The following is an 18,096-nucleotide window of genomic DNA, read 5'->3' as shown; positions in this document are numbered from 1 at the left end:
AAAGCGGAGGGTGGGGGATTTTGACTTGTCCTTTCCCTTTTCTTAATGCATGGATTGAAATATTCTTTCTCTTCAAGTTCAGGGCAGGGCTTCCAATAGCTTGCAGTTAGTGACAATATGAAACAGTAATCCTAGCACAGCTGTTTTATTATGTTACGACTGGCTAGTTTCCAGGACTTCTGAGAAATGGCAAACTTAATTTGCCAAAATGATAGAAATGGCAACCACATGCCCTAAATCTCTTGCTAGGTTACTTGGGCATGCTGCCACAGCGAATGCAATCACAATAGTTTTCACGGTGATCCGAATTTCAAATGAATCTCTTGGCAGCAGAAGTGTTTTGAGTAAATGCCTCCAATACTGTGTAGTGTCCTCATTTGGAAGAATCTAGAATGCATATATTTTTTTGTAATGAGCAGCTGCTGCCTTGGCTGGTCCAGGAACCTGGGCGATGCTGTGGTGTTCTCCACCTGCCTGTTTTAATTGCATTCTTATATTTGAGCAGAAGAAGGGAAAAGTCGGTGTGTGCAGTTGGCTTTGATTCAGTGCTAGTGGTTAATGATAAATTGCCATTTCCACTGGCAAATGAAGTTTATTTCCCCAATATATTTTTGCTTCAGGTATTGAAAAACCCCCTCAATCTGCCTGTTCTTCTCTCTCTCTCTCTCTCTCTCTCTCTCTCTCTCTCTCTCTCTCTCCATTTCTCCCCCTCCCCTAAGTGTGGGAAATGCAGATGTGGATTGCTCCAGCAATTTTAATTCAGCTTTTGGAGGCTGGAGATTTCCTTTAATAAGACCTCTAACAATCCCTGACAGGGAACTCCAGGGGGACAGTGCTGAAAAATGTTTGGCTCTAGAACCAGAGTTGAATGCTGGGATTGGAACTGAATATTGCAGGAGCTGAATTGTGGAAACTCTGGAGACTGGAGAGAGAAAACTGATTTAATTCAAACCAAAGCAGCTTCCAAATCTCATTTTGTGCTGACAAAGAGAGCCTACGACAGCCTTCCTCAACCAGGTGCCCTTCAGGTGTTTTGGATGCTGCTGCATGATGCTAGGGCTGATGGCAATTGTAGTCCAAAAAATCTGGAGAGCACCAGTTTGGAGAAGACTGGTTTATGAGAATGCCTCACTCTTTGGCATAATTCCTCATATATCTGTGTGTATAGATGTACTGGATCAGTCCAGGACAAGGAAAGAGGACTTTGGGAAGGAAGTCGCAGAGCGCAAGCCATTCTATCACTTGATTGCAGTAAAGACTAGTCCCATCCTCTCCTCCTTCCTGCAATCCACCATGCTGCCCCAATCTGCTCTAAAGAGTTGGTGTATTCTCCAAGACAGTCTGGGGGGTGGGGTGGAGGGTTGCGGGGGGCGGGGGTGGTGGGGAGAGGAAGGGAGAGTCCTATTGAAGAAGTGGAAGTCTGCTTGTGTGACATTTGAGTTCACCTCTTACTTTAATTTTCAATCTTTTGTCTGCTTTGAGCATTATTGATTTGTTAGTTTCCCTTGGGGATAAGGTGGGTTAGAATATTAATAAATAAATGCCCTCTTGCTTAGAAGAGAATAATAGAAGCATAGAATTATGTCGGTGTTAAGAGTATGCATGTTACAGTGTCTGTATCATCTAAAAACAAAGTTCCTGCTTTAGAACTATTGCTTGCCTCATATACACATTTAATTTTCTAGAACTCTGCTGACTTACTAGGAAGCAAGCACCATTGAACTTAGTGGGACTTAACGTCTGAGTAGACAAGTATAGAATTTCCCTGTTAAGCTAAAAAAAGGAAGGTGTCAGCTATCATTTCTTTAACTGTCCTAGAATCTTAATATATAAGCATGAAAATGGTGGGAAAAATATGTCTACCACTATTTACGCACCTCTTATGGTTTACATTAGAAGGCAAATTGTGCAAGTATGTTGTGGTAACTAATTTCAAGATGAAGAGCTTTTGAAACTGTCCTCACAATGAGTCATCCAAGGGTAAGAAAAGGGTAGCTTTTTCTTCCCTTTTCTTCCTTTTTCTTCTTATGAGTGCAGTGGGAAATTCTAACCTTAGCATTTAGTAATTGTGAATATTGAGTTTCTCTTTCTCTCTCTCTCTCTCTGTGTGTAGAGAGAGATTTCAGATTGCTATAGTAATATAATTATGTATATGCAGCATGAGTTATCTGCCTATTGTTGCTGTTGGAGACAGTGCTGTACTAAATGACCGATGGAAACCTGGTTCTTTATGAGGATCAACGGGATGTTTTCTAAAAAAAAAAAAGAAATGAATAAAAATATTTTTGAAAAAGCTCATAAATATGATTTGAACATACTCTTACCCCCTTGTGACATATGGTGACTCTTGCATCCACTGTGTTTATTACAATTTCTTAACAATGTTTTACAGGATCAGATTTGCATGAACTGATACATCTCTTCAGGACCAGCGCTGCTGCCTGTTTCTGAATGATGACAGAACAGGATTTAGCTGAGGTGGTTCAAATTGCTGTTGAGGACTTGAATCCGGATCATCCAGGTATGCTGTTGGAGGGGACACACAGTGGGAGATGTAACACAGAGAGGAATAAATGCAAAGGCACCCTATATTTTGCTGTTGGTTGCATGTATATTTTATTATATGTCTTGTACAAATGAAGAATGATGAAGAACTGATCTATAGAATCTCATGTTTCTTTGGGACTAAATAAAATAGTGCTTTAGTAGAGACAGGCTACCACACACCCAGAGTTTATGTGCTCTTCTTCCAGTCCCTACTTCCTGTGTCTCATATTGTATTATGCCCTAAACATTTCTTATGATACTGAAGCATGGCAACTGAGACTGAGGTCCTGGCAGCCACCAGCAATGGAATGCATGTTAGGATACAACATGATTGAAGATGGTTGGCAAGCCTGATGTAGACTGTGGCTTGGCCTGTTTGGGAGCATGGATCTAGAGCTTATCTCAGTCTGAATCAACCATTGAAACACCCTCAGATAGGAGGTAGCTTCAGCTGTTAAAACAGGATTGGAGAAAGGAATTTCCTTGCATGTACTCAAGTGGCAACTTTGCATTCAAAGGCTGTATTTAATTTGTACTGGTTGTGCAGTGTCCTTTCTGGAAATTCTGAAAATAGCTTCTCTGTTTTTGTTTTGCAGTTGTGTTGGAAAATCATGATGTGACAGAGGAAGATGTAGACCCACCTATAAAGCGTCAACGGATCGAAATTAATTGCCAGGATCCCTCAATTAAGGTGCCTGTGGACATTTGTTGTTATTTACTACATGTTGTCAAGTATTGGATGGACAAGGGTAGGTTCTGTTACTGCAGGGATGGGGACTTTGTGGCCCTCCAGATGTTGTAGCATTCCATTTCCCATCAGTCCCAGCCATCATAACCAATGGTGATGGGAGTTGTAGCTAAGCAACATCTGGAGGTCCACAGGTTCCCCCATCTCTGTATTGTGGGCTAAAGACTTCTAAATTGTCTGTAGCTGCAGGTTTCTTGTTCTCCTTAAGAAAGACAGAGACAGAGGCTTCAGAAGCTAACCCAAGAATCTTGCCACAGCAGATTGACTCCATACTCCTAGTACTAGGTACTTGTTTATGGGGCTATTGGGCAGATAGTAGAGTTGGTTGCATCAAAAGCCCTTCAGGGGCTAAATTTTATTGTATGCTTTAGCTTCTTCTGTAGGGAAATTGCTTAATATTTTGTTAACTAGTTAATTTAAGCAGTGTATTTTTTCCAAGCTGTTTTTTCTATCTTGAATAACTAACCTAACGGGCTAAATTTGCTTCTTCTGTGTAACTTTTAATTAAAGTCCACCAGGGGGCACAATAGAAATTTCTTGAGGTAAATCAAAACAAAGTGAAAATCAAAACAAAAATATTTCGTAGTGTGGGGAAGGTTCTTCTTAATGCTGCTCTTTTGTTATTTCTTTAGGAAATTAATCACAGTAATTGCACAAAGGGTGTGTGTATGTATATTTACCAAACTTGCTTCAGAACCCAAAACTTTGGGAATTGATTATAAAATATTTATATCCCTCCTTTGTTTCCAAAAACAACCAAAGTGCCGCTTAGTTTAAAACCTATTGGAACATCAGATTAAAAATTACTTTGGTGGGAGGCATAGGATAACAGATCAGATATCAAGCCCTTCGGCCTGCTAGAGCAATATAGATCTTACCTGAGATTGGGGTATCATTAAGAAAAAATATTTCCACTGCCTACTACAGTGGAAATGGCCTCTCCACATGTCCCCACCACTTTTGTTTCTAGAAGTGGTGGACATGTGTTTTACAAAGACCTAAGTGATCAGCTAGAGTTGAATGTTTCATGTTAAAATGAAAAGATTTCATTAATAATAATATTTTTTATTTATACCCGGCCCTCCCCAGCCAAGACCGGGCTCAGGTCAGCTAACATCAGGTATAATAACAATTGATTCAAATACAATTTAAAAACAGGATTAAAGTACAACTTAAAATGCAGCCTCATTTCAGTGGACGCCCAGATCAAAACTGCGGGGAGAAAACGTCAAATCTTCACCAAGACCAACTATCCAGATTGGTCCTACGTGGGCCAGAAAAAAGCCAGGGAAGTCCCCAAATAGGGGTTCCATCACAGAAGGAAAAGGAAAGAGGGGGAGGGGATCAGGCTGATTCCAAGTCAAAGGCCAGGCAGAACAAGTCTGTCTTACAGGCCCTGCAGAAAGAAATCAGATCCTGCAGGGCCCTGGTTTCATGAGACAGAGTGTTCCACCAGGCTGGAGCCAGTGTTGAAAAGGCCCTGGCCCTGGTTGAGGCTAATCTGACTTCCTTAGGGCCCAGGACCTCTAGAGTGTTGCTATTTATGGACCTTAAGGTCCTCCGCGGGGCATACCAGGAGAGGTGGTCCTGTAGGTACGAGGGTCCAAGGCAGACATAGGTATTATGACCACTTTCTGGAAACCATTGCATCTGATTTGATGACTGCATATCCTCAGAGACACCCATATTAAGGGTAAAGTAATGGCATTGAAAACAAGGTTCTGGAGTTTGACCTCAAATTCAGAGCCTTCTAAACTGAGACTTGCAGGCAAGCCTCAATAATGCCGTGATATTCCATCAACTTTGCGGATGATCATACTTAGAGACCGGGTGGCCTGATAGTGCTCCTTTAGTAAATGGGGCATTTAGCTGAATATTGATGTGTGTATGTTCTTTGAAGATATATATACCACTGTTTTATTTGGCTGCTTCTCTTCCCTAGTCGTTCCTGTATTCCATTAATCAGACAATATGCCTGCGATTGGATAGTATTGAAGCAAAGCTGCTAGCCCTAGAAGCTACTTGCAAATCACTGGAAGAGAAACTGGACCTTGTCATGAACAAGCAGCATAGCCCTATCCAAGTCCCCATGGTGGCAGGTTCCCCGCTTGGTGCTACACAGACATGCAACAAAGTGAGATGGTAAGACATTAATGTGTGAGGACAGCCTGTGCTGTCTCCAGAGCATCTGCTTGGCATGAACAAGCTGGGCAGCTTTCTGGATAACTGTCAGGAGCTTGGTATGCAGTTTAGAATGACAAATGAATTCCTCTCAGGGGCTATTGCACTGTCAGGTTCACAGTGTTGCTTCCTGTGAGACAGAGACTGAACACGCCCCCTTACTTTGTGAATGACTTGGAAATGCTACCACATTTTGCCTTAGCTTTTGCCTGGGTGTAGGGTACATTACAGATAAAGTGGCTTGGCTTCTGTTTTAGCTTGGTGGCAGATCACTCCTGGTCTATCCTGGGACAATTGGCTGGGATTTCATTTTTATCCTTTCAATGAAGAATTCAGCATTCAGAGAATTTATTTATATAACGTAAATACAAAGACTAGGGTGATATGCAAAAATAAATACCAATAATAAAAGATTACAATCAGTTAAGAACAGTTAATTAACTACATGCTGTGGTCCAGACATATTATGCATCAAAGGCCTGATGAAAAATATGGTTTTACAATTTGAGCATTTGCTTTTTAAAGCAAACTTCTAGCTCTTAGGGCTCGCTAATGCGTCTGTCAACATCCATGGCCTTTCAGATGTTGGACAACAGCTTGCATCATCCCTCACCAGGGCTGGAGGGACTTGGAGGACCAGATGTTCCCCATCTGTAGTGTAATGACTAGCAATCTCTTGGAAGCCTGAGCAGGCAGTGGTTAGAAGGCATGACTTTGGGGCTCTGTATAGATTCTGGCTACTCCACACTAACTTTGTCTAAATAGCACAATTGGATTTGCATAATTAATTTTGTCACAGAATTAAGCTTTCTTTGGTGCTGAATTTGGGATGTATTGGTACTGATTTGGTAGGTATTTTAGTGTGGTTCACAGCCTCTGTACCTTTAGTCTCATAGATAGTATGGTCCAGTCAGAGGGCAGGAAGCCAAAATGCATCAGACATATAAAATGAAGACATAATATGGGTTGAAGAGAGCATGCTTGCATCTGGAGAGCCAAATGTTCCCCACACCTGTTTTAAAGCAGCCGGTGAATTTCTGTTATCATCCCTTTATTTGGAGGGTTTTCTGTAGTATAATACTTTTGATTCTTAGGGAGGTTCTTCCCAACCCATTCTGAACAATAACCACTTTTTTGCTTTACCTTTTGTACTTCACCTGCTTATACTTTCCTTTCCTTTTACTGCCTTAAATAGCTGCATTTGAGCAGTTACTTCTTTCTACACCTGGGTGCATTTTCTGTCTGTATAATATATCTAATCTATATCTGTATCTATATATATCTTTAAAATTCATTGGCGAACTCTGCAAGTTTCTGAATATTTTTCTGGTATGTGATGCTAGAAAGTGATCTCAGTATTGCAGGTGCCCTGGATACTCACAGAAAGAAGCTGTTCTATTCTGGCTTCATAATGACAGGCTTGCACATCAGCAGCACAGAACATCTTTTGTTGACATACAAATCCTTTCCTATCTGATTTGGCATCCATGTTTAGCCCTAATCCTTTACTGGATGGCTTCTTCTTTGGTTTCTTTCCAACTCACGCTCCTCTCATGCCCAGTTTTTTTTATAACATTTCATTCCTTACAGATACTAGCAGATATACTCAGTGGAATCTATTTATTTCATGAATGTACAATTCATAGCTTTGCTACTTTTTAATGCACATGGTAAAATGATACTGGACTTTTTACAGTGCTGATCATCTAAGCCATGTCTATGATTCCATACTCCAAGTATTATATAAACATAATACTAGTAACCATGTATCCCTCTGTGGAAGGATTATTGGGAGTGAATCACTGGTGAAAGCATTCCCCTGCATTGGCAGCAAGACTAGCGCGTGCTGCGTTGTGGTCAAGCTGCTGCTGTGCCATAAACTTCAGTTTGTCTCTATCTGCTTACCCTCCTATAGAAAAGGATCTTTCCAAATATTTTGGATCTTTGTCAGGATGGTTTCACCCAAACCTAAGAAAGTCTTCTTGCGTCCCTATTGGAGCCAGAACTGTGAACTTTGGTGTGCCTTCTTATCTTGCATGAAAAACAGAAATTAGGTTGCATTGACCCAGTTCTTACATAATGCTAAGCCAAACCATGGCTTAGTGCAAATGTACAGGTTCTGAAGAGATCACAGGCTTCCATGCCCTGCTACTGCATTGCTGCGACCTAATCCATGGTTTGTGTAGGATGAAGTTGAAACACAGGCTTGTGGTTTGACTCATTTCAGACAAACTGCAAACTATAACCAAGGGTTGTTCTTAGTTTACAGCTTGTGGTTTGCCTGGAGAAGATTATTAACCACGAGCCTGGTTTTGGATGACACACTAAACTAAACTATTTCTCAGTACATCATCAGCAGATCTGGAGGAGGAAGAAAGTGGCTGCAATCTCCTCTCCAGGGATATGCATGCTTGCACATTTGCGCTAAGCCATAGTTTGGGTTAGTGTTACAGGCAAACTGAGCCATTCCCTATCCATAATTTACTAGCAAGAAGCAGTTTTTAATGTGTTGTATTACTACTGGTGTGTATTGGCCTTTTTGCTGAAAATGCACTATGAAGGAGATTTCTTGAGGCGAATAACTTGGTTAGGAACCCAATAATGCATGTCCAGCGAATGTCACTCTTCACCAGCTTTTACTAATTAGACTCTCTGACAGATTTAGCATGTGCCCCGAGGCTGTGCTTTGCCTTCTGAAGACTTGGGGGCCTTTGATAGGCATTCTGATGGAGCTTCACAATTAATCTCTCACCTGGGGAAGTACTTTTATTGAAAATGTTTTCTTCCCAGGTGGAAAGAACACAGTTTTGTTAGTTGAAATATATGTTATATAGTGATGATATATGGTCTTGCTCTGCTTTCCATTGCCATTAAATGCCAGCGAAATGAGCCTTGCTGTTTTATGGGCTCATCATAAATATCAGCTTCCATAAAAGAAAGTAGAAATTTATGCTCTTCAAGACAGAAGCGGTGCTGTAGGTAGGGAAAGAGCAGGAGAGAGTTGTTATCACTTGCCTTATCTTTAAGAGTCTTTAATTAGATTTGTATGCTTTACTAAATTACTTTTTCCTTTGGGCTTAAAGGAAAACTGGTTCAGGATTTCCCCTTCTAAGAAGCATTTCTCTTTCTAGGTAGCAACCACATTCTTTTGTTATCTATATTAATGAAATATGAGTGAGAGGTGTAGCATAGAACCTCCTCCAGCCCCTTCCAACCCGGTGACTTTGACTGCAGGTTAAAAAAAAAAGTTGTGCTGTCCCCAGGGTAAAAGAAAAGTAATGAAGACATTTACTTCCTCTGTTCACCATAGAGGTGATGGAAAGACTCGTGAAAATGATAACTGCAGTCCCATGAGTTGGTGTGCATATGGGAGTTGATGTGGGAGCCATTGGTCATTTCAGTCACTTTGATGGTGAGGGCGAGTGCACTTGGGCATCTTCGGATCAGAACCTAGGAGTGATACTGTTTAGCATAACTTTAGAACCTGTAGTTCAATTCTCTGTCTCAGTTTGATGGTTGCTGAAGCAGCACCAGAGCTCTGCTCTCCTGTGGTGTAGCCAGATGCCCAGCACCTAGCCTGAGTCTTGTTGCGACTTGCATCTAGCCTGAGCTTGGCCTGAGATCAGTTCTTGCTTCACAATAGTTATTTCTAGTAGAAACTTGCTGCGTTTGCCTTTTCTCGTTTTGTTTCCATCCTCTGCCTTGAGTGTCGACTGTAGTGGATACGTGCCATTTTTTTTCATTTAGGTGCTCAGCTTCTTTACCTGAGTGAGAGAGATCCCTACCTTCTCTGCTGCTTGCCATGATTATGGCGGTTAACGTTCCTCTCCCCCAATCTGTAACACAAACTTTGGGTGTTCTAGTGAGCAAAACGGTGTAGGACAGATGGTTTTAAGCCCAACAACACTGTCTTGATTGAGTGCCCCAAAAAGCAAGCTTGCTCTTTCCCCCCTCAAAAATAAACACTTATACATGTTATGGTATTTTATTTCCAGTGCCTGCAAACTTTGTTGGAGTTATATGTCAGTTAACTGCTTATTATTTTTCATAATCAAGACCTGAGCCAGTTTTACTGCTTTAGGCTGCTCTTTTTTATTACACTTTTTAAAAAAAGTGATACTGTTTAAGTGTATTCCTTTTGGCATATTAATTTCCCAGTCCGCAGTCTCAGTCTCTGGTGGCAGAGCCCTTCTTTAGATGTTGCAATCTAGAAATTTGTGGTTCTCAGGTCATAGCATTGTTTAAATTTGCATGAACATCCCTTAGGCAGGATGGACTGTATTATGTAAATTGTCCTTAGAATCATAGGGTTGGATCCAGTATTAGTTGTACTCGGAGTCGATCCATTGAAGTTTACAAGCAGAACATGAACACAACAGCACTCCCCTTTTAGTTTTCCATAGCATCATGAATTTCAGCATTACACGGTCACTTTCCAAAGTTCCTACTACCTTATCTCATTGGTTGAGATTTAGTCAAGGATAGCTGATCTCCTCATTCCTTTCTGCCCCTTACTGAAAGAAAAAGTTGTCAGCAAAGCATGGCAGGAATTTGTTGGAGATTCTGTGCTCAGCGGTGTTTGTTGCCCAACAGATATCAGAGTAGTTGAATTCCCAGATTGCTACTGACTATCTGAAACGTGTAATTTGAGGCAAGCAAGCGTTATTGACATCCTTACCTTGGCTTTGCAAACTATTGTAGAATGCAGCTACAATATTGTTTTATTTCTATTTCCATTTATTTTACCCAAATGGGATACCTTGTTCACTCTCTTGAATTTCTGAGAAGGCATACACATTTGACATATAATGTTATGTCCTCTCCTTTTCTTTTGCATCTATATTTTATTTATTTATTGACCAACATGAGTCATCCCCATCAAGTCTGTTATTCCTATCAAAAAATACTTACTGTCCTGAAGTAGTAGTTGCTGCTCATCTTGTTTTCCATACCTGTTAGTGTATAGACACAGAAAGCACTGAATATTCTGCTCTGAGTTTCTCCTACTACGGTATCTTAGTGTTGAGTTTGGCACCTACAGTACCTCCTGGTTTTTGCTGTAGCGTCATAGTCCTTGTCTTTAGTGAACTTACCTTCAGGCTGTTTTCTCTTTCCCTATAGGATTTAGTTTAAAGTCCTCTTGATCAGATTCATCATGCTCTGCCAATCATCTTCATGAGATGCTGCCCATCTCCTGACAAGTAGGAACGTATAGACTGTGGTCCTAGAAACTGAACCTCTCTTATTGACATTTTCTTTGTGCGTGGTCATTTGCCTGAAGTACGGTACTCTTCTTTCTCTTTGTAGTCCTCTACCTTTTGCAAGAAGAAGGATGAGCACAAGGTCTGAGCTCAATCTCATCAGTTCTTCCTCAGATGATTATCTGTTGGGCATAAGGGTGATTCCTGTATATCTGGGTATGTCTGTTGTAGCAAAACCAGCAAAGAACCTGAGACAAAGCAAGAGCCCAAGAGCCCAAGAAAGAAAGAAAGGATAATGATAGAATAATAACGTTGATATTTAAAGTCCCGAAGGCCATTGATTTTTATTCCACTGTCCACTCCATCTTTCTGTGGCAACTTGGTGTTGCAGTGTTCTGGCTTTAGAAGAACAATTTAATTTACACATCCCAGCTTTTCATTCCTTTTGGATTGTGATATAGAATGTCTGAGTCTTCTGATGCTGCACTTTGCAGTAGAATTTCCTTCCTTTTCAAAATTTTGATTGAGTAATTCTAGACTGTAGAAGCCCCTGCCTGAGAAATGCCCATCCTTTCCTGTATAGTGACAAGGGGCCCATGAGTTTTAAGGTTTTGTGTAGAAAATGAGTGGTGAATGAGTGGAATTGAAAGGGATCCATGTCAAGTTTCCCCTGCCTTATTGATCAGAAAGTGAGAAGGTGTTACACACAGAGAGACTATCTCCGCTCTCATGCACATTCTTTTAAAAAACAGTCACTTAATGGCCCATAACTAAGGAGAGTTGTAATAATGATTAAATAAATAGGTGGGAAATAAATATGTAGCTTTTAGTCTTATCTACCAAGCCAGGCCTGTGGCCCTCTAATACTATGTGGATGTTTTTATGTGCTCTATTTATTTTTGTTGCTAAATTAATATACTAGAGAGGGAGCTGTTTTCAGATTTGTGTTTTACCATGGAGCTTTAAATCAGCCAAGAACTGTGTACTTTTTTTCTCTGGGAAAGAGAAGAAGAGAGAGGTGTGTATCAATGAGAAATATGACTACTATGTTCATCTGCGGCAAAAACAAAGAGTTTTACGCCACCTGAAAGACTTAATTTGTTGGGCATATGCCTGCATCATTGGATGAAGTGCATGTTTTAAATATTTTAATATATTTTGAGTATTCCCAGCCTCACTTAGCTTTCTTCAGCTCTGTTCATCTTTTCATCCTCCCTGTTCCCGACATGCATTATCTGGCCTTGGGCCGCAGTCTCTTTAATTTCCTAAACGTCTGGCTCCAGAATTATCTTATGCTTCAAGGAAATATGCTGACCACAGCTTCCAACATGATAATTGACAGACATGTTTTCTTTTTACTGCAGTATGACATCAGATTTCATCATATTGTAACCATCATGATTCTGTTAATGTGCTAGAAAATGTGCAGTGGCACACAGAATCAAAGCTCTGATATACCAGGTCCAATGTGTTGGCCATGATCCATCCAGGTGGCACCAGTAGTTCTGCTTGCCCAGCAAGCTTTTATTTCTAGAAGCTTTTGCTCTGTAGTGTAGATTCTTTATCTGTTTTAAAAATGGGTCTAAACTACAAAACAATTAGGAAATGTTGACTTGACTTGTTGTGTGTCTTGGATTTGTTTTCAGCACAGCAGCAAAGGAATAGTTGCCTTTTCAGTTGCCAAATGTAACCAAGCATTTATCATGTGTGTTTCATAAAGGGAATCTGGTGACTGCCACTGTATGTAACCTTGGTATGTGTGCATTTTGTAGGTGTAGCTGTGTGATATGCAATGTGTCTTGCTCTCAGGATTCAGCAGATTTGGATGTGTTAGGTTTTGATTGATGGGATACATCTTGTGCCATATCTCTGGTATGCCAGCTGGAATGGTTTATTGGCTGGTGTACTGGTATAATTCAATAATGCAGGGCGAGGGAAGTTGCTGTGTATATTGCCCTTAGGAAAGTAATGTGCAAATATGAACAAGAATATATAGACTCAATAAATAAAATAAATGAAAGTTTAGAATCCTAAGGAGAAAGTAATTAAGTTATACATATATACATTTGCATCAACACCAATACATTAGCTAGGCTATCTTCTGGCTGTCAGCAGCAAAGCTTGGTGCGTGTCCTTCCCCCCCTTTTCTTTATATTTGAATCGTAAAGATGTTCATTGATTTCAATAAACTATCCCACAGGCTTGGCCATGTGGTTTAAAATAGGAAAATGTGTTGTAGTTTTAATCACAAAACTTTGATGGCTTAGTCTCTGGGGTGTGCGCTAATCCTCCTTTTCCAGCACTTAAGAGTAGCAGATGTGATAATTCATTGGATATTGTATTCAGCACTCAAAAATTTGGTTTACATAAGAATTCTCTTCCTTTTACCCTTTTACCATCCTTCCTCACTCTAGAGCCCCAAGCATGCAGATACAGGTTCTCTTCAACATTCAGGATAGGAGCTTGTTCCCATCCTTGCTGAATCAATGTACGTACTTGAAAATTCTTTGGATGTCTGTCTGCTGCAATTTCTCATAATTCTGACCATTACTATTAGGACTAGCTGATGGTCAATTGATGACTGAGTGAGTAACACCTTAATTTATATAACACATAGACATTGCAAAATGCTTTACAGTTAACCTTATTGCAAGCATCCTTGCTCCATTATTAAGCATGCAAAAGGTCACTGGTTGAGTTATTGGCATCTGCACGTAGAGTTGGGAAGGTTGCTTCCAGTTGTCACTGAAGTCATTTCTGAGCTAAATCCGTTATGGTTTGACTCTGTAAAAGGCAGCTTCCTGTCTCCTACAAGTACAATGGCTTGGGAAATCATTTTTTTTTCCATTTTATCTATGGAGTCTGAGAGTGACCTGCCAAAGACTGTGCTCCAGATTCATGTGCTCAAGGGCGTGTCCCCTGAGAGAAGACTGTAAGCCTCAGTCAAGAGGAGAGTTGCCACCTTAAATTGGTTCAGCACTTGTTCTGTCTGAAGTCTCACATTCTTCCATTCTTGCACTTAAAGGTGAAGGAGCCAAGGTTTCAATAGTTTGGTGCTGACATATTACAAGCCCTGGAAAAACATAGCCCTTTCCAATATGAGCACTGGTGTTGAGTTTCACAAGGTCAGTTTATAGAATTAAGAATTAAAGCCAATGCTGCTTATGGGACTGATAGTGGAGTCCAATCATTCATGCGAACACATTGCAGAATTACATTTGTCAAACCTTCTTGAACTGACCGAGATCTGAACTGCATTTACTTCATGTTTTCTAAGCCAGCTGCTATTGTTTTCTAATAAGCCATTTATTTTAGGATTGTTGAAGGCTTCATGTAACAAGTCGAGTGCTTCAAGCAACTGATAGATAAATAATAAGATCAAATGCAACTTGCCAGGTTTTTTTATACATGGCTTGGGGGGGCGGACTAAAGGGATTGTATCTGAATTTTTAATCACGTATCTTAAGGCAAAGAACAATAACAAGCTTCATGTTGCAAACGATTACTGTAAAAAGATCTTGTAAAATCTTAACATCTCTGCAAGCCAGAAAACTTTATAAAAGATTTCAAAGAAGAACGTAAATTAACAAGGTGATAACTATAACCAGAAAAGAAGAAATATGAAAGCAACAAAACCAAAGATGTTTGAGTTCTGATGTTCCTTTAGAAGGATTGTGATCCATCCTGAACAGTCAGGAATAGCAAATAGTAAGGTGGAAGCAGAATTGATCTAGCTTTCATAAATCAGGAGAATTGGTTTTCAATTTGTGTGATTATCAAACTGTAATCCTATACACTTTCCCAGTAGTGATGTATGGAAGTGAGAGCTGGACCATAAAGAAGGCTGATCACCAAAGAATTGATGCTTTTGAATTATGGTGCTGGAGGAGACTCTTGAGAGTCCCATGGACTGCAAGAAGATCAAACCTATCCATTCTTAAGGAAATCAGCCTTGAGTGCTCACTGGAAGGACAGATCGTGAAGCTGAGACTCCAATACTTTGGCCGCCTCATGAGAAGAGAAGACTCCCTGGAAAAGACCTTGATGTTGGGAAAGATGGAGGGCACAAAGAGAAGGGGACGACAGAGGACGAGATGGTTGGATAGTGTTCTGGAAGCTACCAGCATGAGTTTGACTAAACTGCAGGAGGCAGTGGAAGACAGAAGTGCCTGGCGTGCTCTGGTCCATGGGGTCATGAAGAGTCGGACATGACTAAACAACTAAACAACATCAAATCCTATATACATTCCTGTGGAAGGACTGATTGCCACATTATACTCCTTATGAGGGAATTTGTGTATGGGGTGTGTGTGTTTGAGCTCCCTTCTGTCTATTTTGAGGTCCCAAAGAATGGAGCAGATGTTCACTAATTCAGGTTAAGGGGGTTGAAGACTGTTTCTAGAGAGGAGATGGTATCTCTCTTTGCAAAGCATGCAGTGTATTGCCATAGGTTGTGCACATGTTTATAGAAGTGTGACTTTTTGCAGTATATATATATATATATATATATGAGCAAGGAGGTCTAATCTCTGTTAAGTTGTCATCTCCTTTGTTTTAAAGAGATCTAACACTTTAGCCACTGACTCATGCTGGCTTCCATTTGCTGTGCCCTTTAAAACAAAACACACCATTTTAGGGTACTTAGCAGCTTCACCACATGTTTTATTTTGGGGTATGATCTAGAAAGCCATATTATTCTTATGGAACTTGCATCCATATCAGTGAGGTCCATAGTGCAAAGTACAAGTGAAGATACCAGAAACCATCATTTTGGAATTGACCTCTATGCTGGTAATTCTGGATATCTTAGTAAATGTCTGAAAGCATTGTTCTCAAGTTCAATGAGTTGGATGAGATTTTTCTTGGTTTAGTTAATAGTAAACAGAAGGGGGCAGAAAAGTATTATATATAAAGCTGAACCTTTGGCACTTATGAGCTCAAAATACTTGGCATGTATAATTTTTGCATATGGGGATCAGGTTGAAAATGCAAGCTTTAAAAGCCACCTTGTAGTAAGTTGGGGTGCATGACAGTAGGGGTGTCCTTTAAGAATAAGACTGAGGAGAGCCTGTATGTAAATTGTGACTGGAAAGGATGGATGTGGAGTGTTACCTGCATGTGTGCGTGCACACACACACGTATACCCCCACAGAGTGCTAAATAAGTGGTAAGTTGCTTTGGGTTGCCCTGAACACTATAAATCAACTAACAAATGTTAAAAACGAATAAATAAATAAGCTGACTTACCTCAACATGGACATTATCCAGGTTTATTTCTCTTCTTTACCAGCTTCATAGCCTGTATTAAAAGCTGGGGCCAAAGGGTTATTTAGAGACCTTTACATTTAGGGATGTAAATTTCATTATCAAAGCTTTTTGGCCATGTTTAAAAATAACAGCTCATAACAGGGCATGTATGAGCAAGTTCTTTTTTTCTTAAACCGATGTCTAGGTATTGTAAAACAGCAGCGAGCTTCTCTTTCCCAGTCTTGGGATCTGTGAGTCATAGAAGCATCAGCCGGACAATTGCTCCATAAATGAACCTTTTGCAATTGAATGCGGCATTTTTTTCATGAATGGTTACAGTGGGCAATGCCTCTGTGTTAAATGGCCTCCCCCAGAGGAAAACAAACCGCAACAGACTTTATTTAAACAGGCTTTCCGTATTGGTTGGTGAAGTTGGACTTGAAACCATTAAATCATCGCTATGTGCTTGTCTGCCCATTCAAAGGGACTCTTTGTAGAGCTAGGGCTGAGGGGATAAACCCCAGCATAAATGTCTTCTGTAGCTTAGAGAAAGCCACAGTTTTTTGTGCATATCGGAACTGAAAGGTGCTTTTTTAGAAACATACTTGGAATGTTTTTGCTGTTTTAATAAATGCTGCTTTTTTGCCTGTTCGTTTTGCAAATTGACCACAACTTCATAAATCTTTCAAGTTCATGAGTCACATTGGGAGGATGGCTGGTATGTTTTGGCTTCTGACCATAAAGTGACTTTAATAATCACATAGGCTATCATTATAATGTCTGCCTTGTTGTGATGCTCCAGATACTTGGGATCCAAAGTGAAGTTTCAAGGTGTGAAATTAAGAGCTGCATTTGGCAAGCACAAACACTGTTTGCCCCACCTATTCAATCAGCTGCAACCAGGGAGACCAGTCATGCTAATGAAATCAAGCACTGTGAAGGTTTTTCCAGTGCAGTTGTCCTTCCACCATGACTTGTGCTGCCACAAAGGACCCCCTCATTTGTGTGGGGCTTGTATACTTGTGATCCTTTAGAAGGCAATTGTCTCCCTTGGCTTCAGTGTCCCAGATCCATAGCCTGGGGATATCTGAAGCATTGCCTCTTTTCTCTGTCCTGTTGCAGCTTGAGGGCCATGGCCACATAATCTTAATAGATGTGCAAACCCCGCACCCCATGTTGGAACATGAAAAGGACCTGCCTCTTAGGGCTGGTCTCTATATGCAATAGAATGAAGAAGTAGAGTAGATTGTGTCTCTTCAGAATGCAGGTGTGTGGGGGAAATCTGCCTATAAGTAGAAAGCTAGCTCTTCAGGGAGTGGGCAGGGGTAGAAGCTTTTTCTCCTGAGGTGCTTAAAAGGTAAAGGTAAAGGGACCCCTGACCATTAGGTCCAGTTGTGGCCGACTCTGGGGTTGTGGCGCTCATCTCGCTTTATTGGCTGAGGGAGCTGGCATACATCTGTGGCCGGTATGACTAAACCGCTTCTGGCGAAGCAGAGCAGTGCATGGAAACGCCGTTTACCTTCCCGCCGGAGCAGTACCTATTTATCTACTTGCACTTTAACATGCTTTCGAACTGCTAGGTTGGCAGGGGCAGGGACCAAGCAATGGGAGCTTACCCCGTTGCGGGGATTCGAACTGCTGACCTTCTGATCGGCAAGTCCTAGGCTCTGTGGTTTAACCCACAGTGCCACCCATGTCCCCCTGAGGTGCTTAGCTTCTTGCTAATGGGGGTCTTTGGTTTGTTTTTACTTGTTTATTAATGCAAGCTGTCAGAAATGGTATTGATTGAAAACTGTGTGGGCAGGTCATAAGAGCCCTGCTGCATCAGACAAAAGGTCTGTCTAGCCCAGGGGTCTGCAACCCGCGGCTTCGAAGCCGCATGTGGCTCTTTTACACCTTTGCCGCGGCTCCGGGGCGGATACTAGCGAGGGGAGGAGGCGCATTGTGTGCCCCGACACTCCCCACTGTGGCGGGCGCTGTACTGGCTGTGACGTCGCATGGGGGCGGTGCGTGTGTTAGTCACGCACCGTCCTGACGTCACCTTCCTGCCCGCCCACTACATTGTAAGGGGCATGTACACTGGTCACTGCATTGAAAGGGGGCATGTACGCTGGTCACTATTTTGAAGGGGAGTGAAGAACACACACAGAGAAAAAGGTAACTAGTTAATTT

General features: G+C 41.1%; 1 protein-coding gene across 3 annotated transcripts in view; it reads left to right on the top strand.

Annotated features, from left to right (window-relative positions):
* BANP (BTG3 associated nuclear protein) overlaps window positions 1–18,096 on the top strand; it is a 146,843-nt gene that overhangs the window by 11,158 nt on the left and 117,589 nt on the right. For all 3 annotated transcript variants that reach the window (XM_081920218.1, XM_081920219.1, XM_081920220.1), the window contains exons 2-4: window positions 2,393–2,521; window positions 3,144–3,238; window positions 5,238–5,437. In XM_081920218.1, coding sequence (XP_081776344.1) covers window positions 2,452–2,521; window positions 3,144–3,238; window positions 5,238–5,437 — 365 coding nt within the window. In that variant the 5' untranslated portion in view covers window positions 2,393–2,451. The remainder of the gene's footprint in view (window positions 1–2,392; window positions 2,522–3,143; window positions 3,239–5,237; window positions 5,438–18,096) is intronic.

This window comes from Podarcis melisellensis (assembly GCF_964234715.1).
Source record: "Podarcis melisellensis genome assembly, chromosome: 8".
NCBI classification, from domain to species: domain Eukaryota; kingdom Metazoa; phylum Chordata; class Lepidosauria; order Squamata; family Lacertidae; genus Podarcis; species Podarcis melisellensis.
The sequence above is the reverse complement of the archived record's forward strand: the minus strand, read 5'-3'. Positions and strand labels throughout refer to the sequence as shown.